This window comes from Equus przewalskii, chromosome 20 (assembly GCF_037783145.1).
Source record: "Equus przewalskii isolate Varuska chromosome 20, EquPr2, whole genome shotgun sequence".
NCBI classification, from domain to species: Eukaryota; Metazoa; Chordata; class Mammalia; order Perissodactyla; family Equidae; genus Equus; species Equus przewalskii.
This window is the reverse complement of record NC_091850.1, coordinates 1,611,053-1,635,003: the sequence shown is the minus strand read 5'-3', so window position 1 is coordinate 1,635,003 and position 23,951 is coordinate 1,611,053. Positions and strand designations below refer to the sequence as shown.

Below are 23,951 nucleotides of genomic sequence, written 5' to 3'. Positions count from 1 at the left end.
AGTCCCATGTGTGCACCGTTGTGTTGCTGCTTTGTCTTTGTCCTCAGGCCTGCCCCCTGTGGAGGGGACATGAAATGCCCTCTCTGTGCCCTGTCCAACTCCTGCCCTCCCACGGATTTCGTGTCTCCTTTCCTTGCTCTTTGAGGACCATACTAGCATTTTTACACCAGTTTCTACCAATCCCTTTGTTTCTAGTGGCTCTGTGTTTCCTGCTGTACTTTTTCCTGCTTATTTTCTATTTTAGTAAAAGTGGTTCCCCAACCCCAGGGAAAGTGATCTTCTCTTTTTGGGGTACCCAAGGCCCTGTCACCCGAGAGGAGCCAGCTCACCTGCGGTTTGTCAAGCCTGGTGCTGTGCTCGTGTTTGAGGTGGGGGTGCACACAGAGATGAGTCACTGCCCACCCAGGCTCGGCCAGCAGGTGTGCTGCCCCCTCACCTGTGCTGACACAGAGGAGGTGGGCATGCACAAGCCTCCCTTCTGAGGACCCCATGTGCTCAGGGGCCTGGAGACACTGGTGTAAAGGATTCCAGGGACCCAGGAATCATTGGGAGGGGATGGGGGTGACTGCAGGGATGAGGCTGAAGAATCAGGCAGTGGGGGGCCGTGATGAAGGCCCTGCATGCCTCAAAGTGTGCTTAGAGGTTGCCTGTGGGCATTGGGACCATTCAGTGCTCCATACCTCTCCACCTGTCTGTCATCTCTACCCATCTACCTAGCCACGCATCCCTCTCTCCATGCACCTATCTGTCGCTGGGGTGATCGGGTTTGATTTGGGTTGGAGACAGGTGATGCAGGGGTGGGTGGGAGCAGGAGTGGGAGGTCCAGGCCAAATGTGATAAGAGCCCAACAGAGGAGCCATGGCTGTGCCAACAATGGTGGGCTGGGCTGGTCAGTCAAGCGTGGGCTCCGACTTGACTCACTTGAGGGGCACCCATAGGCAGCCCAGGGGCATGAGAGGGTCTGGTGCCATTCTGATCAGACGCCTGTTGCTGCCTGTCACTGATGGAAGGCATTGGCCACACAGGCCAGCACTTAGCCTGGAGGCGGCACAGGGTGAGGGGGGGGTGCATCTCTGAAACATGAGCTGGAGGCCCAGGGGACTCTGGGGTCAGGAATACCCATTGTCCCTGTGTGGGTGGGATGGCCTGTGTGGAAGGGGCACTCCCTCATGGGGCTGCTCTCGCCTGCTCTTTGTTTGCTGGCTTGCCTGTCAGAGGCTGGAGGACTCCAGGGGGCTTGTGAGAGACCCTGGGACCGAGCAGGGGCTGTGCTGCACAGCCTGGAGGGTTGGGGGCCTCGCTGAGGCTCTCTGTATGTGAGCATCGGCTCAATGGACGTCCGTTGCCTCCGTGTTAACAGTTATTTCTGCCTCTCTTTCGTGTCCTCTCTTTCAGCCCCCAACTTCTGGCCCTTTCACCTCCTCCTTTGGAGGGGCAGGATTCTCAGATGACCCCTTTAAAAGTAAACAGGACACTCCCGCTCTGCCTCCGAAGAAGCCTGCTCCTCCACGGCCTAAACCGCCCAGCGGTCAGTACTCTCTCTTCTCTTGCAGCCGCCCACCCACCGGTGCAGGACGGCGGGGGAACTGAGGGCCCCTCCGTTCACCGGCCCAGAGGAGAGCAGATGCCATGGGGCCCACACTCAGAGCAAAAGGGTCTCCCCTCCACCTAGTCGCCTGGGTCCGTGCATGGTGTGTGTGTAGCCCGGGCCCCTCACTGGCTCCAAGCTCTGTTTGGGGCTCCAGGGTGGTCTCTGGAAGGCTCAGGGCTCAGAGCTGCCGTACAATCCCAGCCAAGCAAGTTACCAGGCCCTGCGGCCGCTCCAGCCTCCCCACCCCACCTGAGCTCTTTCCCAGGTTGGCTCAGGGAGGGCCCTAGGGTGGGGACGGCAGCACTGGTGGCCGAGGCTGCCCTCTTGATTCAGTCTGGCCAGGCTGCTGATTTCTCTCAGCCTTGGCCCAGGCCCTGCTCTCAGGAGAGGGCCCAGCGCATCCCCCCTGAGGATTCTGAGGACTTTGAACTTGTGCATGGGATCTCTCTCAGGTGATGGGAAAGGCTGACAGGCTGGGTTACAGACTCGAAAGCAGAATGCTGTTGCTTCAGCGGCAGAAGGATTCATTGCAGTTTCTCAGTCCGTGTATCCATCCCCTCCGTGTTTCCTTGGTGCCTCGGCCAGGATGTGTCTCATTCGCAAGTTTCCAGGCAGTCTCGCCTGCGCTGTCCCTAGACTGTGGGTGGCGACAGGAGAAGCACTCGCTCCCTCACTCTGCCTGCTCTGCATGGCCTTCCCTCTCCCTCCGGCCTGAGCTTGCCCCTCTCCTTCAATCTTCCCATGAGGCCCATGGTCATTGCAGGCCCTCGAGCTCTCTAGTTATCAGTGGTCATTGGTCCAAGGTTGGCCACTCTTCCTACACAAGGTCCACCTGTCAGTAGAGACGAACGGAGGGGAAGGAATTTTAAAAACACTGCCTCTCCCCTCCTATCACCTGGGCTGGCCGGAGCTTTCTCTCAGGGGGATGGGTGGAGCATCTCCTGATGTGCCAGTTTGGCCTCCTTACAGATGAGTCATGAGAGAAAGTATGACCAATGGGCCGGGTGGATTTATAACAGATTTTCTGTGAACTGTGAGCAGAAACAGATGCATGAAGCGATCACTTCTGTCAGCCACACATCAAAGGCATTTACGATGAAACGGGGTGGGGGGAGCAGAACCAACAAAGGAATTCCCTTCCATCTGTGAGAGGTTGCTGGTGCCTTAGACGGAGACAGTGGCTTAGGGGACCTTGATGGTCTCCTGATCAAATGGCATCAGGCCTCCTCTGCCTGAAAGATGGGAGCAACAGTATGCTTGTACATGCATGGACACAAGCATGTACATGCACATACACAGTGCATGCAGTTCATGTGCACACATGCACCTGCTTGCACACAGTTGTGCACATACATGTGCGCACACACGTTCACGTACTGCATGCTCACACTTGCACATGTAAACATGCATGCACACTCTAGTTGCATGTGCAGACATGTGCACACACACTCATACCTATGCGCACACATGTTCTCACACAGTGCCTGCATGCACACATGTGCACATGCTCTCCTGTGAATGCATGTGCACATACATGTTCCTCAAGGAGGAGATGCTCCACTCAGTGGCTGACAGGTTCATGGCTTCATTCTCAGGGTTTCTTGGAAACTCTCTTCTTGGCCTCCTCTTCTTATCTGAACCAGTGCTCGGTCTGCTTTCGAACTTGCCTTCTGCTGTCCCCTCCCCTTGTGTCTCCCTCTGCGATTCTGCCCACCACATTTTGGCTTCTGCTTTTAGTGTAGCGCAGACTTAACAAGCAGAGAACACCAGGAGTTTGGGGGCCTCCTTGGAGCTGGTGTCTGAGCTTAGGCTTCTTAGAGAGCTGTCCATGTTTTGGGGTTGTTTGACCCTGGGGGTCTTAGGCTGCCTCTGCTCTTGGCTGTGGGCTGCCACACCCTTGCTCTGCTATGGCTGGTGAGGTGCCCCTAATAGCCTGTTCACGTCCATGGCCCTTAAGAAGCACTTGTGTGCCTCTTATCTCACCAGATCCTAGCAAGACCTGCGAGATAGATAGGCAGTGTGATGCCCTTTCAGCAGAAGAGAAAAGGGAAGTGAGAGAAGTCACGTGGGCCTCCTAAGGTCATCAGCGAGGTGACCCAGTGACCTGCCTCCGCCCAGCCCTCCCACCCCCATAGGCAGCTGTAATGAGAATCAAGCCGTGAGATTGGGGGTGCTCTGGAACATGGCTGACATGTGTGCGGTGTGAGCAGCCGCAATGCATCCGCGTGTAGGCCTAAATGTCTCTCGTCTGATTCTCTTACCCAGAAGCCATGGCTGAACAGAAAAAGCCAGCGCTGTACACACTGCTGGGCGGTAGGTACACACCGTGTGGCGGTTGCCATGAGCGCTTCAAGCGGCGTTTCTGCTGTGGTTTCATCCTAACCTCTAACAACCTGAAACCGCTAGCCGTGCCGATGCACCCACGCGCGTGTCTGACCCAGCGGTTGACGCTTGAACAAGTCACATTTGGGGGAGGCGTTCGGCTCTTTGGGGGACGCAGAGGAAGGTGTCTGCCCCCACCACTTCTCTGATGGAAGGGATTGAGGTCCCACTGTGCACACTGCTCTCCCTTCTCCCCGTCCGCACCGCACAGAGCGAGGCTGTGTAAACTGGGAGCAGCGTAGTCGTTAGCTGGTTCTTAGCAAGACGGGTCAGCAGATGCGTGCTGGAGGAAGTCCTGCTCAGAACACTCGTTACGAAAGCACAAGGCAGGCCTCTTGTTTTCTTGGCTGTTTAGGATGGGAAGCAGCCGAGAGGATGTACAAGTGTTTTTGTTTTTTTTTTTAAGAAAATATAAAGTCCAACAGTTTGAAAGTGAGGAAATGGAACGTTCTTTTCTACTCTTCTCGCTGGCCCGGCCTTTTCCTGCTTGAAAAGGCCACGTGGCCAGCATGCAATGGTGGCTGCCTTCTCCCAGGAATAGCTCGTCATCGCACTCCAGGGCCTCCCTGACATGTAGGGGGAGCTGCGGTCCCAGCGTGGCTGAATGTGGTGGAGGTGAGGTGGGCCCCCTGCTCCTGGGGCCCTGTGGCTCTGGTGGTCCAGCCGTGATCCTGTGGAGATAGGCAGAGTGAATGACGCAGGCCGTCTGGTGATAACAGTTCTTCTCACAAACCAAATGCGCAGCTTCACGCCTGCACTTGCAGAAACCAGGATGAAGGATGGGCTCTTCCATAAACATGCTGCCCTGCGTGTGAAATGGGTCTGATGTCCCCACATTCCCACCTGGGGCTTGCCTGTCCAAGGGGCTCCTGAGGTTTCTAGTCTCTGCACCTGGAGTTTGGCTCCAACCTGTAAGACCGAGACACTGAGTCTGACGCTGATTGCCTCCAGCTGCTGGGATGCCCATCCTGCCAGAGTCCCGGGAAGCTGCTTGACCAGACTGCTTTCCAGATGTCGGACAGGGGCCTAGGTTCCCGTGCCAGCCCTGCTGCCGTCCCCCTGAGGGGCTCTGGGCAGGTATCTTAACCTTGCCAAGCCTCAGTTTTCCTGCTTGAGCATGGGACCAACTCTGACCTAGCAGGTGGCCATGTGGGTAAAGTGCCCTTGCACAGCAGTTGCCCGTGGTGTGACAGATGTGCGGTGCACCCCCAACCTGCTCCCAGGGTACGGGACCAGGACGCAGGGCCCCCTTCCACAGGTAGGTCCTTTCCTGGGAGAGACAGAGGCTGGGCCTGAGGCAGCCTGTGCGTGCAGGGAGTCATCAAGGCAGACTTTCTCCCGTGAGACTGCAGGCTACAGAAGTCTTTGCAGTTGAGAGCAGTCAGAGCGTGGGTAGTGGAACTTCAAAGAGGGCTCCAGGGTCCTCTCGGCAAAACGTAGCTGCCGTCGCTCGTGTGGGCCCAAGTGCACGTGCGGTGTGAGGCACGCGTGGTTTCTGGCTGCCGTCTCATGCATGAGAGGTATAGTTCCCATTCTATGGGAGCTGTGTTTAAAAGCTCCATTGAGTTTTAATTGACATGCAATAAACACGTATTTGTGTCAGCCTGTGCAGTCACAGTGGGGACCCCTCCACCTGGGAGCCTTGCCAAGGATCCCCTACAAGAGTTGTGGTATCACACGGGTATGACAGGAGCAGCCCACGGCTGGTCATCTGCTCTCAAGGCCACATACCCCATTCTCTCTTGCCCCAAGCCAGAGAGTGTGCCCTCAGGGACCAGCGAGAGTTGGCCTCTGGAGCATGAACAGGGCTTCGGCACTGAGTTCTCTATGCCTGGAGGTCTTTTCTAGAAAGGTCTATCAAGGTATTCAATAACCAGCAGGTGTCTGTTTGGGGAGAGAGAACTGGTTTCTTCCAGGCAGATGCAAAACAGACTCCGCCAGCAGCCGCCGAAACCTGTCAGTTAAAGTTAGCGCACACACCTCCCCCAGGTAAACAATGGTGTATTTTCTGCAACGGACCAGAGATCTAGATCAGTCAGAACTCACCGCTGAAGAGTTTCTAGGTAAAAGTTGTTGATTTGCAAAGAGAGAAACAGATTTTTTTTTTAAGTACAGGAAATGGCTGTGTGGGTGTCAGTGATTGGGCCTCGCGCCCCGCGGCGACAGATAGCGGGATCCTGCGCCCGGCCCCACCCTTGCCACTTCCTGCAAGTGCAGCCCTGCATTGCGGTTCCTGCAGCCCTGGGTGACACCAGCTAGCGCGCCTTCACCGCTAACCAGCCACTCACCTTTAACCTCTCCCCAATTTAATTACCCTTTTATTACTGCTGACGACCTCTTCACCTCCAGAGTAAAGCCATGCACATGCTTACGGAGTCTTTTTGACCCTCTTCCCTCTCCCACGATTCTTCCAATGAACGCAGGACAATGAGATGCCATTTTACCTGTCCTGTTTGATTCAAATGATTCTTAAAAAAAAATTCTCCCCTAAAACACAAGTCCCCTCCCACACCTGTGTGTAGGCTCCACACAGGGTGACTGGCTGGGATTCTTTGGGGCGGTTTTCTGCTTGCCGCCCCCCGGGGCCAGCCCGCTCACTCGGTGGTCACCTTGACCATCCTGGGGAGCTCCTGCACGGGCCGCGGTCACGGAGGGAGCCGCCCTTCCTGACCGGCATCAGCCCGTGTGCTGTGAAATGCCAGGCGAAGGGTGACACCGGGGTGGCTGTCCTTGGCTCGCGTGGGTTCTGACCTCTTGTTTGTCACACCAGATCCACTTGTAAAATGGCTTCTCCAGTTGAGCCGTGCGGTTAGCACCTTAGCCTTGAACTTAACTACTTTAATTCCGTTCCCACGATGATTTCAAAGAGATAATTCAGTGGCTACATGTGAAGTTCTAGAATGGGACAAAAGTGGTTCACTGCCAGCTTGACAAGCCTGGAAAGTTCTGGCAATTGCTGGCCAGCTGGGGTTACAGTGCTCCAGGGAGCTCAGATGCCCAGCGTGGTGGCACCCTCCCTGCCTGCCTGCCAGCATGGCCAAGGCTGGCTGCGACCCCTGACAGCGAGTGCTTGAGAGCCCGTGAGCCCTGCCCCTGGTAGAGGGAGAAAGGTGATTTTCTTCTCAACCAGTTACATGTAAAATCCTGGAGACGGATTGTTCTTTGCGTTGAATTTCTGTTCTGCAAAGTCGGCTGAGTTTGAAAATAGAAGCATTTGCCTATCTTAGCACACACCCACCCTCCTGCACCCAGAAGGGCGGATTGAGTGGGAGTTGAGTGACACGGTTGTCACCTGTTGTTCAGTGGGGCACAAATGCCCGGGATTGGGGTCCTGGAGCAGAGGAGTCAGGGCTCAGGCAGCTGGAGTTCTGGGGGCTGTGGGGCCTCGGGTTGGGGGCAGGCCCAGAGAGCCCAGACTCCCCGTCCTGCATCTGAGCATGGGGGTGAACAGACAGGAGCCACACCTGCCCCCGGCGCCTCCCTGCTGGCCGGTCCTGCCCTGGTCCCTTAGTTCCCGCTACAGCAGCGGGAGGGCCCCAGCAAGATGCTCCCTCTGCGGATCCTGCTTTTCCCGCAGGATGAATATGGTCCCTCATCTCTTCGTTTCTCACGTTCAAAGCACTGAGTCCCACAGTCCCCCCTCCCTCTGCCGTTGTCAACTGAAAAAGAGCAGTGTGATCAGTGGGGCATCTGACCACGAAGAGAGTGAGAGTAGGGGTCCCCGTTCTGCTCCAGGCTCTCCCACCTCTTTCCCAGCTGCCCGCCAGCAGGAGGGAGCCCCTGGTGGACTGTCCCTTCCTCTGCAGTGCACGCTGCCTGCTGGCTGGCTTCCAGACCCGCCGTGGCCCCATGGGGACTGTTACATGTGGGCACAGCACCCCTGCCTGTGCAGAGGGGCATTCTGGTGGCATTGGTGTTCCCCTGTAGGGAGGAATAAGGCTGGGCACCCGTCACCCCCGTGCAGACCCAGGGTTCCGCCAGCTTGGCTGCGTGTGGCTAGCATCTCCCCATCCCCCCAAGGCACCCGAGCCCCTCGGAGGGGACAGGGCAGGCTGGCACACAGGCGCAGATCAAAGAGCAAAGGTGATTTTTCACAAAGCAGAACTCTGAGCCCTGCAGTCTGCTTTGCTTTTGTTGTAAAGACTGATTCCTGATTGTAGATTTGTTTGTGCATCACCTGTCCCCTCCCCTCCTTTGTTCCAGAACTGAGTAGCCCCCTATCAGGTTTCTTACGCATGTCATGGGAGCATTTTGTGGAAACCTCTCAAAAATTGTATTTCTCACTCCAAAAGATGTTTATCTTTTGAGGACCCAAAAAGTGTGGCTGCTTTTCTCCTTTTTCTTCTGACAGTGGGATGACCCTACATCCATGGGACTTGTCGCCCGGTGCAATTTCCATGACCTTTGACCACCTCAGATGCCTCTCAGAGGATGAAAAACACGTCAGTTGTGGGGGTGCCTGATGGATAATAGTAAATATTTGTTCAGCTTTTCTCAACAATTCAGAACCAAACCTCATCCTGTTCCCTTCAATGCATTAAGCAGATTTTCTTAAAATTCGGTAAATATTTTTTAGTGGAAAATCTCAACACTGTGATGGTGGGACCTCAGATTTTATCAGCCAGGGCTGTGCGACTTGGCACGCTTTGATCTGCTGGGTTTGCCTTCTCCCGCATGCCTCAGCCAGGCGAGCAGGCTGCCGGCTGCAGGGCTCCTCCCTGCAGGCCGGGCGTTGGTCCTGCGGGTCCCAGCCAGAGACCCCGGCGTTCCTCCGCTGCCTTCCCAGCCCACCGGAGGTGGCAGCCAGAGGAAAACAGTTGTGGGTGGGGGGGGGGGGGGTTGTAAAAAGCAGTCTTTTTCTGTAAAAAGTTTCTAAGTGATTGTGAATTTGAAAGGTTGTGCTCTGGACAGCCTGCTTTCTCTCTTTTTCCCCACTCCCCCCAGTTAAGTTTTTCTGCTGGGGTTGAGGGGCAGGAAGGGAGGAGGCGAGGTAATGAGCGCCCCCTCCCCAGCCACAGCTCTCCTGTGTGCTGTGAGCCTGAGAAGCCTGGCACGGGGTGGGTGTCCCGACTTGTGCAGGGTGAGTGACAGTGGTGTGGGTGTCCCGAGTTGTACAGGGTGAGTGACAGTGGTGTGGGTGTCCCGAGTTGTGCAGGGTGAGTGACAGTGGTGTGGGTGTGCCAACTTGTGCAGGGTGAGTGACAGTGGTGTGGGTGTCCCGACTTGTGCAGGGTGAGTGACAGTGGTGTGGGTGTCCCGACTTATGCAGGGTGAGTGACAGTGGTGTGGGTGTCCCGAGTTGTGCAGGGTGAGTGACAGTGGTGTGGGTGTCCCGACTTGTGCAGGGTGTGACAGTGGTGTGGGTGTGCCGACTTGTGCAGGGTGAGTGACAGTGGTGTGGGTGTGCCGACTTGTGCAGGGTGAGTGACAGTGGTGTGGGTGTGCCAACTTGTGCAGGGTGAGTGACAGTGGTATGGGTGTCCCGAGTTGTGCAGGGTGAGTGACAGTGGTGTGGGTGTCCCGAGTTGTGCAGGGTGAGTGACAGTGGTGTGGGTGTCCCGACTTGTGCAGGGTGAGTGACAGTGGTGTGGGTGTCTTGAGTTGTGCAGGGTGAGTGACAGTGGTGTGGGTGTCCCGACTTGTGCAGGGTGAGTGACAGTGGTGTGGGTGTCCTGTCTTGGGGTAAATGGCAGTTGTGTGGATGTCCTGTATTGTATAGGGTAATGACTGAGGTGGGGCAGCTGTCCTGACCACAAACCTTTGTTTTTTATTGTTTTGTTTTGTTGTTTTTGTATTTCTCTCTCATCTTCAGCACTGCATTTTCCAACTCCAGCCCTGAATTTTGTAAACAGAACCCAACAAGTGTCCAGTTGGGGTGAACACACTCTCACACTCATGTGTATTTCTGGCACTTTATGCATCAGATTGTTGCGACCCCCCCATCGCCCAGAGCCCTGTCTCCTCCTGAGTGAAGAGTTTCAGGCAAGAGCAGCCGCCTTCCCGCAGAGCCCGCAGGGCGCTCATTTTTCCACGGTTTGGGGGGTCTTTGTATTCCATCGCATCTTCTAGGCATGGTTCTCGGGGCCCCTTTCCAGGGGAGAGTTTCCTGAAAAGCGTATTGGGAAAGGCAGATGTGGAGCTCCCCTGCCAGCTGCTCCTCCGGGGGGCCCCCCTAGTCCCGACCGCGTCCCTGTCCTGGGTGCAGGCGTGGGGGGCGCTCACAGACTGGACAAGAGAACAAATAGGAGCATTAAAACAATTTCTGCCAGGGTGGAGCCGGCCACCGAGTGTTTTTTTAACAGCACACACTGTGGTAAACCATCGGGCTCATACTGTTTTTGCTGAAGGCAGCCCTGTGTGCGGTTTCGGTGCACCGCTTGGGTAACTGTTGAAACTGCTGCGGTTTGAAATAAGCCCTATTTGCCTTTTCTTCAATCTTGCATTCCTCTGCCCTGGTAATCTTCAGAGTGCTGGGGATTCGCTGGCCACCAGCGCCCCTGGGGTCCTCATTTAGTCTGTCCTCGGTCACTGCCTTCTGCCGTGCTGGGGGTCTGGTGGGTCCCGCACGGACATCTAGGAATGGCGATCCAGAACCATGTGCCCGGTAGCAATCTGGTTAGCTTTTATACCAATTCTTTTCTCTTTTTTTAATGATTTTTGTTCCCTCCTCTGAAACACAGCTCAGGCCAGACTTTTCCTTACATTGCCATGAAAAGGCATAAAACTGTGCACTGAGTTTCCTCACGGAGGTAGATAAAAGTGACTTGGTCACGTTTAAGATAAGCTACACCTCAGAAAATCGGAAAAAGCGATTAAGGAGTTAGCAGAAGTGGTTACATAAAAGCAGGAACTACACTCAGAATGTTTTAAAAGTGCGGCTGCTAAAAATAAATGAGGGTGCGGAGTGGGGAGTGTGGCCGGAGGGCGTGCGTGGAGTGCCGCTGTAGAGAGCCCCTGGTCGTGAGCCTGGTGTCGAGCTGGCCTGGGAACCCCACGGATTCTGCACGTGTCAGGTCCAATAATGCAGCCTCTATGCCAAAGCACAAAAACAGACAACCGAGAAAAAACCGTTTTTTTTTTTTTTCCCATCTGAAAACAAGAGCAGTTGACGTGCCCTGGTTTCGTATTAACACAGTCATGATTTCTAAATAACAACGGTTTCAGCAACAGAGCAAAACCAGGTCCTGGCAGCTCTTGATGTGAACGATGCTTTCCATCTTCCCGAGCATCTCTGTGCTTGTCAGAAACCTCAGCTGGAAATTCTGGCCAGCTGGATTCTTAACTGCCTCCCACAAAGCAATTGTTTGAAAACCACACAAACGAGAGGAGGACGGTCTTAATTGAAAATAAGAAAAAGAGCCCAGAAGTGGGTGATTTATTTGATTTCTCAGACCATCACTCTCGGGGCCTGACTGGGACATGCCCACCCCTTCGTCCCTGCTCAGTTGTCAGCCCTTTGTGACCAGACCCTGCAGGAAATGCTCCAAGAAATCAAGCAGGACCACCCTGTGCTTGCCACCAGAACCAGGGGTCGCACCGTGCCCTGAGGTTTCCAGCCTGTCCCCGCAGCTCTTTTTCCTGTAGTAGGATTTTGCTATTTGGTCCATCGTCATTTTAGTTTTCTGTGAAAAATCAGCCTGTGCACCTGTGAAAACGTTCACTCTCTTGCAAAGCAGGGAGGCCATTTGCCTTTAATCCTTCCCAGCTCACCGGAGGGGTTCCCCCAAAGGGTTTCGTGTCCCTCGGGATGGAGCCTGTTTGGTGGCACTGGCCCAGAGGACCCCACTGGGGATGGGGTGGTATTTACTGGCAGCTGCAGTGTGCTGAGCCCCACCCACATGGAGCTGACCCTCAGGTGTGCTGGAGGCTAGACCAGGACAGATCAATGTCATGGGAGGTGGACAAGGTCGGGGGGAGCTTGCAGGGGGTGGTGAGGCCTGGGGGAGGGTCTTCCAGGGGAGGTGAGGCTGTGCCAATGCAGGGAGAGACTGGCAAGGCTGGTCGGTGCAGGACAGTCAGGACGGTGGAAGTGGCTATGGGAACAAGACTGGCGGTGACCAGGCTGTGAGGACCATGCAGACTGAGGTCTGTGTTCCGTCCCTGTGTGACCTGAGCCTGCATCCCCATCCCTCAGGACACTGGCCCCCAGGGCACCCCTGCCCATGGCCTTGGGGGTCCTTGCGGACACCAGCTGGGTGCGCAGGGGAGGGCTGTTCTCCCTGGGCCCAGAAGAGGCTGCAGGCCTTTCAGGAGCCCCTGAGCATGGTTCATGTGGGAACACACGTGTCTGTCTCCGTCAAGCCTTAGGTGATGCCCCTGCCTGGGGTTTGGAAAGCGTGGCAGGGTGTGTGTCTTGGCACTCTCTGTAGAGGGACTCTTCTGGGGCTGCGTGTCTTCTCTTGGGGGTGGCACCTGGCACGTGCACTGCTCTGTGGTAGGGAAGGAGTCCCATGGAGGGTTCGAGGAGGTGGGATGGGGGGCTGCTGCACAGGGAGCTGCACAGATACCCGGCCAGTGTGGCCGACGCGGGGAAAGTGCCCTCACTGTGGGGCTGTGCCTGTCCACCATGCCGTGCACGGACCCTCTGAGTGGCTCTGTCAGCAGAGAGCCGTAGCTGGAGTCTTGAGTTTCCTTGCAGGGTATGCAGCAGGGGCGAGCTGGCCTGGCTCTTCCCCCAGGGACCTGGAGCATCCCTGTCTCTCGGAGGGGCCTGATTGGGTGGCGTGCTTACCACCTGCCAGGCATCTGAGCTAAGCCCCTCTCAACAGCAGGGGTATGCACAATTTTTCCCTAAAAGAGTCAGTATTTCCCGCCCTGCAGGCCTTCCATTTGCTTAGCTGCTCTCTGCTGTCAGGGTGGGAAAGCAGCCATAGAGGACACAGGAGGGAACGGTCCAGCTTATTGGCACTGGCATCCAGTAAAGTTGACTTGCGGAGGTAGGCGGCCCTGCTGTTGGTCACCACCCTGGCTGCTGTGCAGGGCAGGCCCTGTGCTCCCCCATGGGGGTTTGCTGGGGCTGTCCTAACAAAGTACAGCATATTGGCGGCTGAAACAGCAGACTGTGTTCTCGTGGTTCTGGAGGCTGCAAGTCTCAAATCAAGGTGCTGCTGCCAGGGTCGGTTTCTCCTGAGCCTCTCTCCATGGCTTGCAGCTGGCCATCTTCACTTGGTCTTCCCTCTGTGCGTGTCTGTGTCCTACTCTCCTCTTCTTATAAGACTCCCCGTCCTATTGGATGTTGGGTCCACTCATCGGACCTCCTTTTAGTTTAATTACTTCAGCAAAGACCCCTTAATACAGTCTAATGCAGTCACATTCTGAGGTACCAGGCGTGAGGACCTCAACATAATGAATTCTAGGGGGACACAATTCAGCCCATAACAACCCCTTTTCGTGGATTGGGAAACTGAGGCCAAGAGAGCAAGGGTAAGCAGGGTGGTTGCATCCTCACCACCTTCCAGGGGCATGCCATGGCCTGCCTCACCCCGCTGCCGCCCCACGGCTGGGCTAGAAGAGCTGAGCCCAGGCCCCAGGGGATGGGAGTGTCATGAGGGCTTTCCCCAAGAAGGTGGCAGCGTTTGAGTTGGCAGTGCCTTCTGGGCTCAGGGACCGGACAGAAAGAAGGCCTGAGTTTGGGGGTCCTGGGGAAGGAGGGCCATTGGGGGATGCGGGAAGAGTTTGGCCTGGGCTGGGCAAAGTGGAGCATGCCTGTTAGAGAGCTTCAGTCGACCAAGGGGCTCCAGCTGGGCCCTGCTCTAGGCAGGGGGACGCAGTGGGCGTGGCAGGGCCTCATCCCCATGGAGCTTGTGTTCTGCTGAGAGACTAAGCAACGGAAAGCCAGAGTGTGACAGGGGCTGCCGAGGCGGTAGACAGACTTCTTAGCCAGAAGCAGGGCGGGTGACCTCTGAGCAGGCAGCACCCACGTGGGGAGGGGCGTTCCTGGCAGGGGAACAGGAGGCGCAGGATAGAGAGGGCAGGGGCAGGATGGAGGCCGGGGTGTGTGTTTCTAAAGCAGTGGGGAGCCATTGGGAGATCTCAGCAGTATCGGTATCAGCTGTACATTAAAAGGCCACTTTTCTGGGTGGGGACAGCCCATGGGACAGGAAGCTGAGAGTGAGCAGCCAGTGGAGGAAGCGCTTCCTAGGGACCCAGGAGAGATGTGGGACGTGGGACACTTGCCCAGGGTAGTGGCTGCAGAGAGCAATAGAGTGGCTTGAGGTGGTGCTGGTACGTGGACCAGAGCACCCTGGCCCCACACCCACCCTCCCTCCTGCCCGAGGTGTCCCTGAGGTACACCTGGTCCCCCATGCTCCCAGGTGGACAGTGTGGTGTTTACAAGCTGCTGGGCAGGCCTCACCCCACATCTCCTGCCAGAGCTGCTGACCTCGCTCTGAAGAGAGGGGAGATGGGTCTACAGTGACACGGGCAGTGCTCTCCTCTCCCCACAGTGCCAGGACCAGGGAGGTTTTGGTGGGCCCGATGTCTCACCCCTCAGACCAGGGAGGATCTGGCTGGGTGAGGTGGCCCCAGGGAAGCCATCTCAGGGAGGAGCATTTGGTGCTGGAGAGGCAGCCTCAGGATCTGGGCTCTGTCCTGAACAGGAGAGGAAGGAGCAGAGGTAGGAGCCTCTTCAGGGCAGAGGACGGGGTGTGGAGATCAGCCCAGGCCTTTGCTCCGAGAGGCCAGCTGCTGTGGGAGACAGGCCCTCAGTCCTGCCATGCACGGGCTCAGCACTGCCCTTCCAGTCCGAGCCCAGGTGGCACACCCTGGGGCTTTGGTGGAGGTTTTCCGTGGGGCCACTTCCTTCTCAGCACCCACCTTGGTCACTGGGCCTCAATGCTGACTGCATTGTTTGAGGCCACAGGGAGGCACTGACAGATGCCCCAGCCTGCGCCCTCCCCCTCTACCCTTCTCGGTCGGTGTGAGTTCTGTCAGTTCCTGGGCCGGGTAGTGTGACCGAGACAGTGAGGCCACAGTGGGCACGCCTTCCAACCTGCAATTCCACCTCCAGAAATGTCTCCTACAGATAGACTTGCACATGTGTACAGTGGTGTTGCTTGTGACAGTGACAGCCTGGACTCCCTCGGCTGAGGCTTGGGGTCAGCGCGGGAGTCCCGTGCAGCCAAGGCCAAAGGCGCTCTGCTTCTGATTGTGGGAGGATGAAAAAGAGCTCAGCACCAGGCTGCTTGTGTCTTCGAGTCCTGTGCAAACCGCAGGGAGCACGCGTCTGTGTTTCCTTGAACGCGCAGAAGGAAATCAGCAGTGGTTCTGCAGGGCAGGGTGGTCCCCTGGGTACCAGTGATCGGCGGGCGCAGCCATGCACTGGTGGCACCCACGGCCCTACACGCTCTGACTTCGGGGGGACAGGCCTGGGGATTCCGCCACTGCTCCTGGTGGGCCCCGCCCAGCCTCTTGTCTGTCGGCTCTCCCCAGCTGGGCCTGCGTTGCTGGTGCCATGCATTTCCTGGGGCACTGCCAAGCCTCACCACCGTGGGGGAAGCTGAGACAGGACTACAGCAGCATCTGTACCTATGGTCACCCAGCTGCTGCATCCAGCCACAAGTAGATAAGCTTGCGTGTCCAGGCGAGGGGCTGTGGGCCAGGTTCCCACCAGCCGCGTGCCCACTGAGCACCCACGGTGCGTGGCACTGCAGTGCAGGATGCTGGGGTGGCCTGGAGTGGGACAGACCCATGTTGTCCCCTGAGGTGTACGGCTATTTGTCAGTCACCTCGTCTGACCTTCTCCTCTCCATTGTCACTTTACAGAGAGGAAACCGAAGCCAGCTGGCACTGAGGTGCTCGTCCTTGTCAAGGCCCCAGAACTAAAAGTGGCAGGGGCAGGCTGTGGTCCTGGAGCCCTTCGAGACACCTTGGGGCCCTCAGGAATGTCACCTGGGGAGCAGCCTCAGAGGATGGTGTAGAGCCAGGCGTCAGGCTGGACGGGCAGGCGGGTCTCTAGCTGCTGGCAGCATGGCGGTGGCTGCGTTGGGGGGAAGGCGGCTGTCTGGGCTCAGGTGTTGTGGGGGCAGGTGCAGCTTGTGGCCAGGGGTGTTCTCTGGACATGCAGCTAGATGCCCAAAGTCATCTTGGAGGGTGGCCCTCAGCTCTTGGGTTCTTTTTGCACATTAGCATTGGAATTGCAAGAGCAGACATAAGCAACTCAGTTTACAAATTGAAATCGTGTTAAGTCTCCTTGAGACTGTAGTCTGGGGCTTGGACATAGCACTGCTTGGATGCAAATGAACTTCTGGCCTTCAGGTACCCCGACCGCCCCCACCAGCTGTTGGGCAAATGAATGGCGTCAGGCAGGAACCTGGCCTGCAAAACTGGCAGATCCTGGAGGCTCAAGTAGGGCCCCCCATTGCTAAGCAGGCCTGGTGAGGCCTCTGGTTCTTAGTGGAATATTCCGGCACATTGGCAGGACTTGCTGGGAGAAGCCACCTGCCCTCAGGCCACATCCCCCAAGCACGGTCTCATGTACAGCCATTCCCTCTGATTTTAAACACCTCTCTCCTGGGGGCTGGCCCGGTGGCACAGCTGTTAAGTTCGCACATTCTGCTTCGGCGGCCCGCGGTTCGCTGGTTGGGATCCCTGGTGCAGACATGGCACCACTTGGCACGCCATGCTGTGGTAGGCGTCCCACATATAGAGTAGAGGAAGATGGGCATGGATGTTAGCTCAGGGCCAGTCTTCCTCAGAGAAAAGAGGAGGATTGGCGGCAGATGTTAGCTCAGGGCTGATCTTCCTCAAAAAAAAAAAACCACCTCTCTCCCACATCCCTGTCAAGATCTGCCTTGCTGGGACCCAGGCATCCTAGAGCCACCCTCAGCAAGACCCCAGAAAGACCCAACCCCTGCCCCTTGGAGCCATCAGCACCAAAGGGACAGCGGGAGCTGAAAACAAATTCCATGCCCAGGATGGCAAGGGGGTTTGTCGGGTGAGCTCCCTCCAGACCTTGACGACTAACATGGCTAATAGCAGCCCATGGGGTGACACTAACCCCCCTTTTTTGTTGTTGGAAGCTTGCAGTGTATTTTTCTGCTCAGCCATGATTCTTTTCTCACTCAGTGTGATGGAAAATGTTGCCATACTGAAGGGACTCACTTGAACACGCCTGCGTGTGAGCTTTTTACGCTTAGTCCAGCTGCGCGGGCTGCGGCGGGCAGGGGCTGTGTACAGTGCTCATCTTGTATCGCTCACGGTCCGTTAAGTCTCTGGGGTGAAGTGAGAGTGAGGCCTAGGTCCATCCTGGTTCCCGGGGCCAGCCCCTGAGCGGCTTTCCGGCTCTTTCCTAAGAGGGGAGAGGGTGTCCCAGTGAGCACGCCCCGGCCTCACTCAGGACTCTGTTCTGTCCGTGGTCAGTAACTTGCATTTCTTTTTTTCTCCTTTTTTTTTCTCCTAAACTTTCCAGGAAAAAGTACACCTATAAGCCAGCTTGGTTCTGCAGACTTTCCCGAGCCCCCCGATCCATTCCAGCCGCTCGGGGCTGACAGCAGTGACCCGTTCCAAAATAAAAAGGGGTTTGGGGACCCGTTTAGTGGAAAAGATCCATTTGCTCCCTCCTCTTCAGCTAAACCTGCTAAAGCCTCTTCCTTGGGCTTTGCAGACTTCACCTCTGTAAGTTGAGTTCTCCGCCTCCGCGCCCCCACCCCTCTGCTTGCAGCTTCTTTGGGGTTATTTATTTTGTCTCCTGCGAACGGCACACCTCCTGGCTTATGCCCCCGGTGCCTCATGCCATGGGCTGTGTTACTGATTCTGTACTGCCGCTTTCTGTAAGAAAGACCGTTTCTCAATAAGAAGAGCTGTGGTTTGGGCGCCCTGTGATGAGGGCATGCTCTTCCAGCAGGGAGCCTCCACGCCTCTCTGTCCCGCGCGGTAGGCTTGGTCACCTCTGTTGGCCGGAGGCTGCTGTGTGCATTGATCTTGGAAACCGAGATGTCAAACGCTTCTGAAGTAAGAGAACAAGATTGCACAGTTACATCAGGGTTTCGCTGTCCCCAAAAAGGTCTCTGTGCAGGAGTTCTTTCTGACAGTGCCACCCAGTGCATTTTGTGCCCCACATACAAACTGAAGGACCCAGGAGGGACAATTTGATTTTGTAAAAGTTTCATTTCAGTTACCAGCTACAGTGAAAAGAGAAATCCAACTAGAACAACCGCTCAGAAGCCCTTTCGTTTTGAAAAAAAAAAAACCAGAAAACCCTCAAAAAGCCATTTAGCAAAGTTAGGGGCCTTTTTGAGTTGGCTTTGTTTCTCAGTATGAAAAAAGATCCCAGATTGTAAAACGCTGTCACTTCAGAGTGTTTTCAGTACCCTTGTTGGTACCCCAAAATCTTGTTCTCAGAGAGCCTCTGATGCTGTCTTCCCAGAACTGGTTTCACTGTCTGTGGTGCACGCATGTTTTGAAAAAGCTTTTCTTCCTTCGAATTTGCAGAGTACCCTGTTTTCCTGGTTAGGTGTGAGATACATTGTTTATAGATGCCTCGATTCCTAGAATATCTTTCTTAAAACAGGCTTTGTCATCTCAGCACCCAGCGAACGCCCCATTCGTTTCAGATCCACCCGTGCACAGAGATCCTGTGGCTTACTGAAATCGCTCTTGGCGACCTGTGAATGTTTTCCGACCACAGTTAGCTTGGTTTGTTGACAGCCAGTGCACACGGTGTGTGTATACAAATGGCATCATTGTTAATAAAAGCCAGGAACAAAACCTACTTTATCTACAGTTTCTTGAATAGCACTGCATTTATTTTTCAGTGGAAAAAACATTAAATGCTGATGAAAAAAAATAGAACTATTCACGCATGACTCAGGGAGTCTGTTTTGGGTAGGGAAGAGGGGTAAGTGGATTTGAACAGCAATTTGAAGAAACGACTGCTCTCTTTCTGGAATGCATGGTTCTGTTTCCTGTGACACCCCCTCCCCTCCTCCTCTTCCCAACGGCTGTGTTTTGGAAAACATCATTTTTTTAAAAAAAATGCCCCAAGTTTCAAGCTGTCATTCGGCCCACCATTTCTGGTTGTTCCAGAACAGTTGTTAATGTGGATTTTAAAACACCATGGTACTTAATCATCCTCAGTTCCAGGAGGGGCATCGGATTCTGCCCACTCAAGTTTGCAGCCCTGGTGCTTTCTGTTTAAGATCACCTTTCTGGCTTCGATTGCCTCAGTTTTTCCAGAGGAAATCTCCCGACAGTGAGATGCAGCCACTCTGCTGGGATGGCATGCGGGAGAGGCAGGACATCTGACTGGTTTGTTTCGTCCCCTTGGTCATACCACAGTCCAAAAAAAAAAAACCCAAAAAGCACAGGTTCGAAGCTGTCCCCTTCCGCAGACTCAGGATGTCTTTGCATTTTCGTGGCGTCCAGGAGCTCAGCCCATTACCAGTGGATTCTGGGTTCACTGGACCTCGAAGATTTGTGCTAATTCAAAAAAGGCCACAGTCGGCTCCTGGTTTTCAGCTTTCCTGGGAAATGCCGAGAGATCTCTAACCGCCCGGTGGGTGGCGGCGTGACCTTCTCAGACTGGGTGTTGCAAGAGGGCCACCAAGATGTGTTGCTGCCGTGCAGGGCAGCTTGGCCCGTGTGGTTCAGGGAAACCGGTGTCACACACGCATGCTGCACGTGGCCCCCTGTTGGTGCCCTGGCTCAGCCACTCTGGAACCTTCTGATTGACGAGCCCTGAGTTTCCATGAATGGCTTACTTGTACTGAGAGCTGTTCACACGAAACCTCTGTGGTATTTCTTTAAAAACAAGCTTTTCTGTCTCTGGCGAATGTGTTTATTAGGAAGTAGCATTTATAGGTTAGCAAAACAGCTCCATTTTCCGGAAGTCTGCATTAAGAGCAGCTCAAAATCAGATGGGATAAGCCACACTTTGCATTGTCCAACGAGTTGGATGTGATGTCAACATCAGAACAAGTGAGTTACGAGCGGGAGTTAGAAGTGTCCCGATGAGCGATGCGGCAAAGGTCTGCGGGACAGCTCAGGACACAGGTTCGTCCCTGGTGAGGAAGGGCGTCTGGGGGCCTCATGTGCAGGCCACTGAACCTTGGATTTCTTCTGAATAAAATGGCCTAGTGTCCACCCAAGCAGGCAGGCCTTGGCGCAGGAGATGCCCGGGAGGGCGGCGTCCTGTGCCCTGCAGTGGCTCAGCTCTGAGACTGGACACAGGGAAGCAGAAATCAGTGCTGCTCCTTCCTGAGCAGCTGCTGCACCCACGAGTTCCAGATTCGGCACATCGAGTGGCACATCCAGGTCACAGGACTAGAGCACAGCCAAACCAGGTGTCCCCACCAGGGCCGGAACACGATCCTCAGCTGATTCGAGACACGGGGAGCCACAGAGGACAGGCCCTCCTCCAGTCCCCTCGGACGTCACAGCCCCACGTGCTTCTCCATGGGAAGAGCGTGCAAAGTCCTGAGCCCGGAGCCGGCCTCGGACCAGCCACTCCGCAGGCATCTGGAACACTCCTGTCCGCATATTTAATTTGAAAACTCTGAGCCCTGGAGCAGGAGGCTCTGCGGTGACATCCCGGCAGTTGGGCTGAGCGGGGACCGTAGTGTGCCCCAGCCTGCCAGGTCGTGGCCTCAGCTAGTTGCTTGACCCCTCTGGGCCTCCGTTCCAGACTTTGGTCTGCATCACCTGGTTGTTACTGGCCACCCCCACTCGCCCCCTCCTCTGGGCTGGCGGAGGGCCAGGTCCCTGTCAGCTGAGCTGTCCCCTTCCAGTGCTCTCAATGGCACTGTGGGGTCATTTCCACCAGCGTTTGTTGTTTTTTCCTTGTTTTTCTCCTGATGAGGTGTTGGAAAATTCCCCAAAGAGTCGGGGGTGGAGAGGACGATTCTCTGTGCTCTGTGATGGAAACTCGAGGGGCAGGGACCGACTCTTCAGGGAGTCTAACCTGGAGACCCATCTGACCCCTGAGTGTTTTTCTGGGCAGTTTCTCTAAGAAACGGACTCAGCCCTTTGCCTCGGCTGGCTCTTCCCGCTGACCCCAGCCGTCCCTGCTGGCTGCAGAGGCCGGGAGGAGGGAGGCCTCGTCGCCCACCTTCCTCTTCCTCAGGCCATGTCTAGCTCTAGACCAGGCTTCCTCCATCCAACCCGCTTCCCTCCCCGGCCCCCATCTGTGCCATCTGGCCGCATCGCTCCCCACACTGGCTGTCAAGCCCTGAGGCACTGAGAAACTGCCCGTCCGATCATCCCACTCGCCTCACCGGCCCAAGCAGCCTCTGAGGGGATCTCTCAGCTCCTGTCTGAGCCCACAAGCCCCTCTCAGTCCGGCTCCTCCCACCCCACGCTCTGTTCCGACAGCGCCCAGGTTGGGCGCTTGGCCCCCCAACACCTGGAACTGCTCTCGGCATGCTGCCCGGGCCTCCGGCACCCGTCTCCGTCCTGTGGCCCTGACTTCAGCTGCAGCTGACACCACCCCAACCCCAGACCCAGGGGGAACGCCTGGCGTGCTGAGGGCGTGGGCTCTGCAGCCGCCTCCCCATCTCCCCAGCCTCGGTGTCCCCGCTGGTAGAAGAGCCCGCCTCCAGGGTTGTCACTGGCCTCGGTGTGCATGTGAAGAAGTAGCTGTGGGTTCCTGTTGTGTGAGCTTCCTTCCCCAGTGCTCGCAGTGGAGTCTGCAGAAGCCTCCACAAGAGCCCGTGTCGGCTTGGGGTTCTGTCTGTCTGCTCCCGGGGGCGCCTTGTGGAGGGCGGCCTGCCTCTTGATCCTTGGCGCCGGCCAGAGCGGGTGCCGAGAGGAGGGACGCCAATGAAGGAGGCTGCGTCCCACAACAGGCCGCAGCTCTGCCTAGGCTGTCTGGAAGGGATGGAGCAGAGTGGCTGGGGCCCACCGAGGGCCCCGGAGTCGGGGAGCCATGCCAGGGGACAAGCGTGTGACCTGGCTCTTTTCTTTCCATAGAGCTAAGGTACCTCAAATGGTATGAAATCACTCATCTTGTTATCTGAAAAATTTTTTTAAAAAAAAATCGAATCTTTCGGAAGAGGATCTCAAGACCTAAAAACTCCTGGACCAAATGGCAGCATAAATGGCAGGGCTCCTGTCAGTGTTCAAGTACCCAGTGGCTGCAGCGGCCACGGAGCTCCCGGAGCCGGCTGTGCTGGAGATGCACGTGGGAGGGCATGTCGTCTGCGCATGCAGCCCCCAGCCCCAGCACCTCTGCCTACTGGCGTCATCAGCCTGTTGTCGCTGTTCATCCAGGCCCTGGCCTTGTGGGGTCACCGTCCTAGCTCCTCAGGGTTCAGCTGACCTCTGCTCCCTGGCTGCTTTCAGGGACGCCCCTGCTATCCCCCAAGAGGAGGCCGAGTGGTCGTTTCTCAGCCCTGTGAGGCCTCAGAGGCTCCATTCTGGGCACTCGCCGGAACTCTGTCCCCGACGATGCGATGCGGGCGTTGCTTGCCTTGCTTCCCTGCAGAGCAGAGTGGCTAGTTTCTTGGAGGTCTGAGGGGCGGTTAAGGGCAGACGCAGCCCTGCTTCCCAGGGGCGTGTGACCCCTTCCAGACCAGGGGTTAGGACCATGGCGTGTGAGTCCCCTCCCCACCCCCACCCCAACACGGCTTCTGGCTTTTTCTGGTTTTCACATGCACGCTGGGCACCTCCCCCCATGCATCCCAGCACAGCCTTTCCCTGCACCCCTCTCCCCAGGCCTCCTCATGTCCCCTGCACCCCTGAGCCGGCGGGTTGTGCTCTGGGACCGTGTAACCCAGTCTCCACTTTTCTTTGCAGTTTGGCAATGAGGAGCAGCAGCTGGCGTGGGCCAAGCGGGAGAGTGAGAAGGCCGAGCAGGAGCGGCTGGCGAGGCTGCGGCGGCAGGAGCAGGAGGACCTGGAGCTGGCCATCGCGCTCAGCAAGGCTGACATGCCCGCCACCTAGGCGCGGCCACCATGCGTGCACGTGGGTGGGACAGCGGGCCGGGTGCGGCAGGAGAAAACGCAGCAGTCTGTATATACACTCACTCACTCTCAGCGGTCCCCGTGTCACATTGTGGCGTGTCACAGCCATGTCATGTCAAGGACGTGCTGCCCACAGGGCCTTGGTTCTGGGGGGCTCTTCCGGCAGAGAGGCCACAAGGCATAGGCCACCCGCCGCCACCACCGCAGATCCGCCTCTGTTGTGACCTCCCTGTCGAGTGACAGCACCAGGCTCCCTCCTGCCTGGACCAGGAGAGCAAGCGTGTGTGTCTGCCCCAACCCCCCCCCCACCGCCCGCACGCTCGTAGCTGGCGAGTGCCAGCGCCCAGCCTGCACCCACCCGACCCCTCCCCGCCCTCCCCCTGAGGCAGACGCCACGATGTATGCATTCGTTGTATAAAAATTAAGTTTGAATGATTAATATAAAATATTTTAATACAAAACATAGGGATCTTGTTTTCCCTTTCATTTAAACATTGTTCTCCTTGCATTAACGTTCACACGTGGTGTCGCGAGCCAGGCCAGCCCCTCAGCGAGGGGGGGCAAGGTGGAGCATGCCTCTTAAATCCCAAGTGTTTGAGTAGACTCTCCGGCCACAGAGAAGGTCAACTTGGACGTTTTCAGGGGTTGTCCTGTTCCCCCAGGATTCACAGAGTGTTTCTGAAATGGTTTGCGGACCCCCCTGGCCCAGGCTTTGCTTCTCACTGTCCCCAGGTAGACTGGACACCCCAGGCCGACTTCCCTCGGACAAAGATGATAAAAACTTGTGAGGGGTTTCAGCCAGTGTCCGAGCAGCCTGAGCACAGCCTGTATCCGGAGAAGTGCGGCCACCGCCCCGACCCTGAGGGCCCCTGTCTGCTGCTCCTGGTCTCTGGGCCAAGGTCTCTGCCTTCCCCTCTGCCCGTGAAGCCTGCGCTGTCGACCCCCCCCAAGCTGCACGCTGGCTCCCAGCCGCCTGACTCCATCCCAGCGGGGGGCGTTCTGAGAACAGACAGGTGCTTATGTCTCTGCTGCTTTTTACATTTTAATCAACTTTATTTTTTAAGCCACTTTTAGATTTGCAG

The 23,951-nt window shown here is 56.4% G+C and overlaps 1 protein-coding gene across 42 annotated transcripts in view; it reads left to right on the top strand.

Moving 5' to 3' along the window:
* Positions 1 to 23,330, top strand: part of EPS15L1 (epidermal growth factor receptor pathway substrate 15 like 1) — a 93,309-nt gene extending 69,979 nt beyond the window's left edge. For 9 of the 42 annotated variants that reach the window (XR_011530233.1, XR_011530227.1, XR_011530230.1 and 6 more), the window contains 3 exons: positions 1,396 to 1,528; positions 17,382 to 17,587; positions 22,703 to 23,330. Coding sequence is in view for 29 of the 42 variants with exons in the window: in XM_070586458.1 (XP_070442559.1) it covers positions 1,396 to 1,528; positions 17,382 to 17,587; positions 22,703 to 22,849 (486 nt within the window). In the remaining 13 variants the exon portion in view is untranslated. Of the gene's footprint in view, positions 1 to 1,395; positions 1,529 to 3,856; positions 3,905 to 17,381; positions 17,588 to 18,482; positions 18,684 to 22,702 lie in introns of those variants that run through there. The other 33 variants (XR_011530235.1, XR_011530228.1, XR_011530231.1 and 30 more) reach the window with 7 other exon arrangements.
* The last annotated feature ends 621 nt before the right edge of the window (positions 23,331 to 23,951 follow it).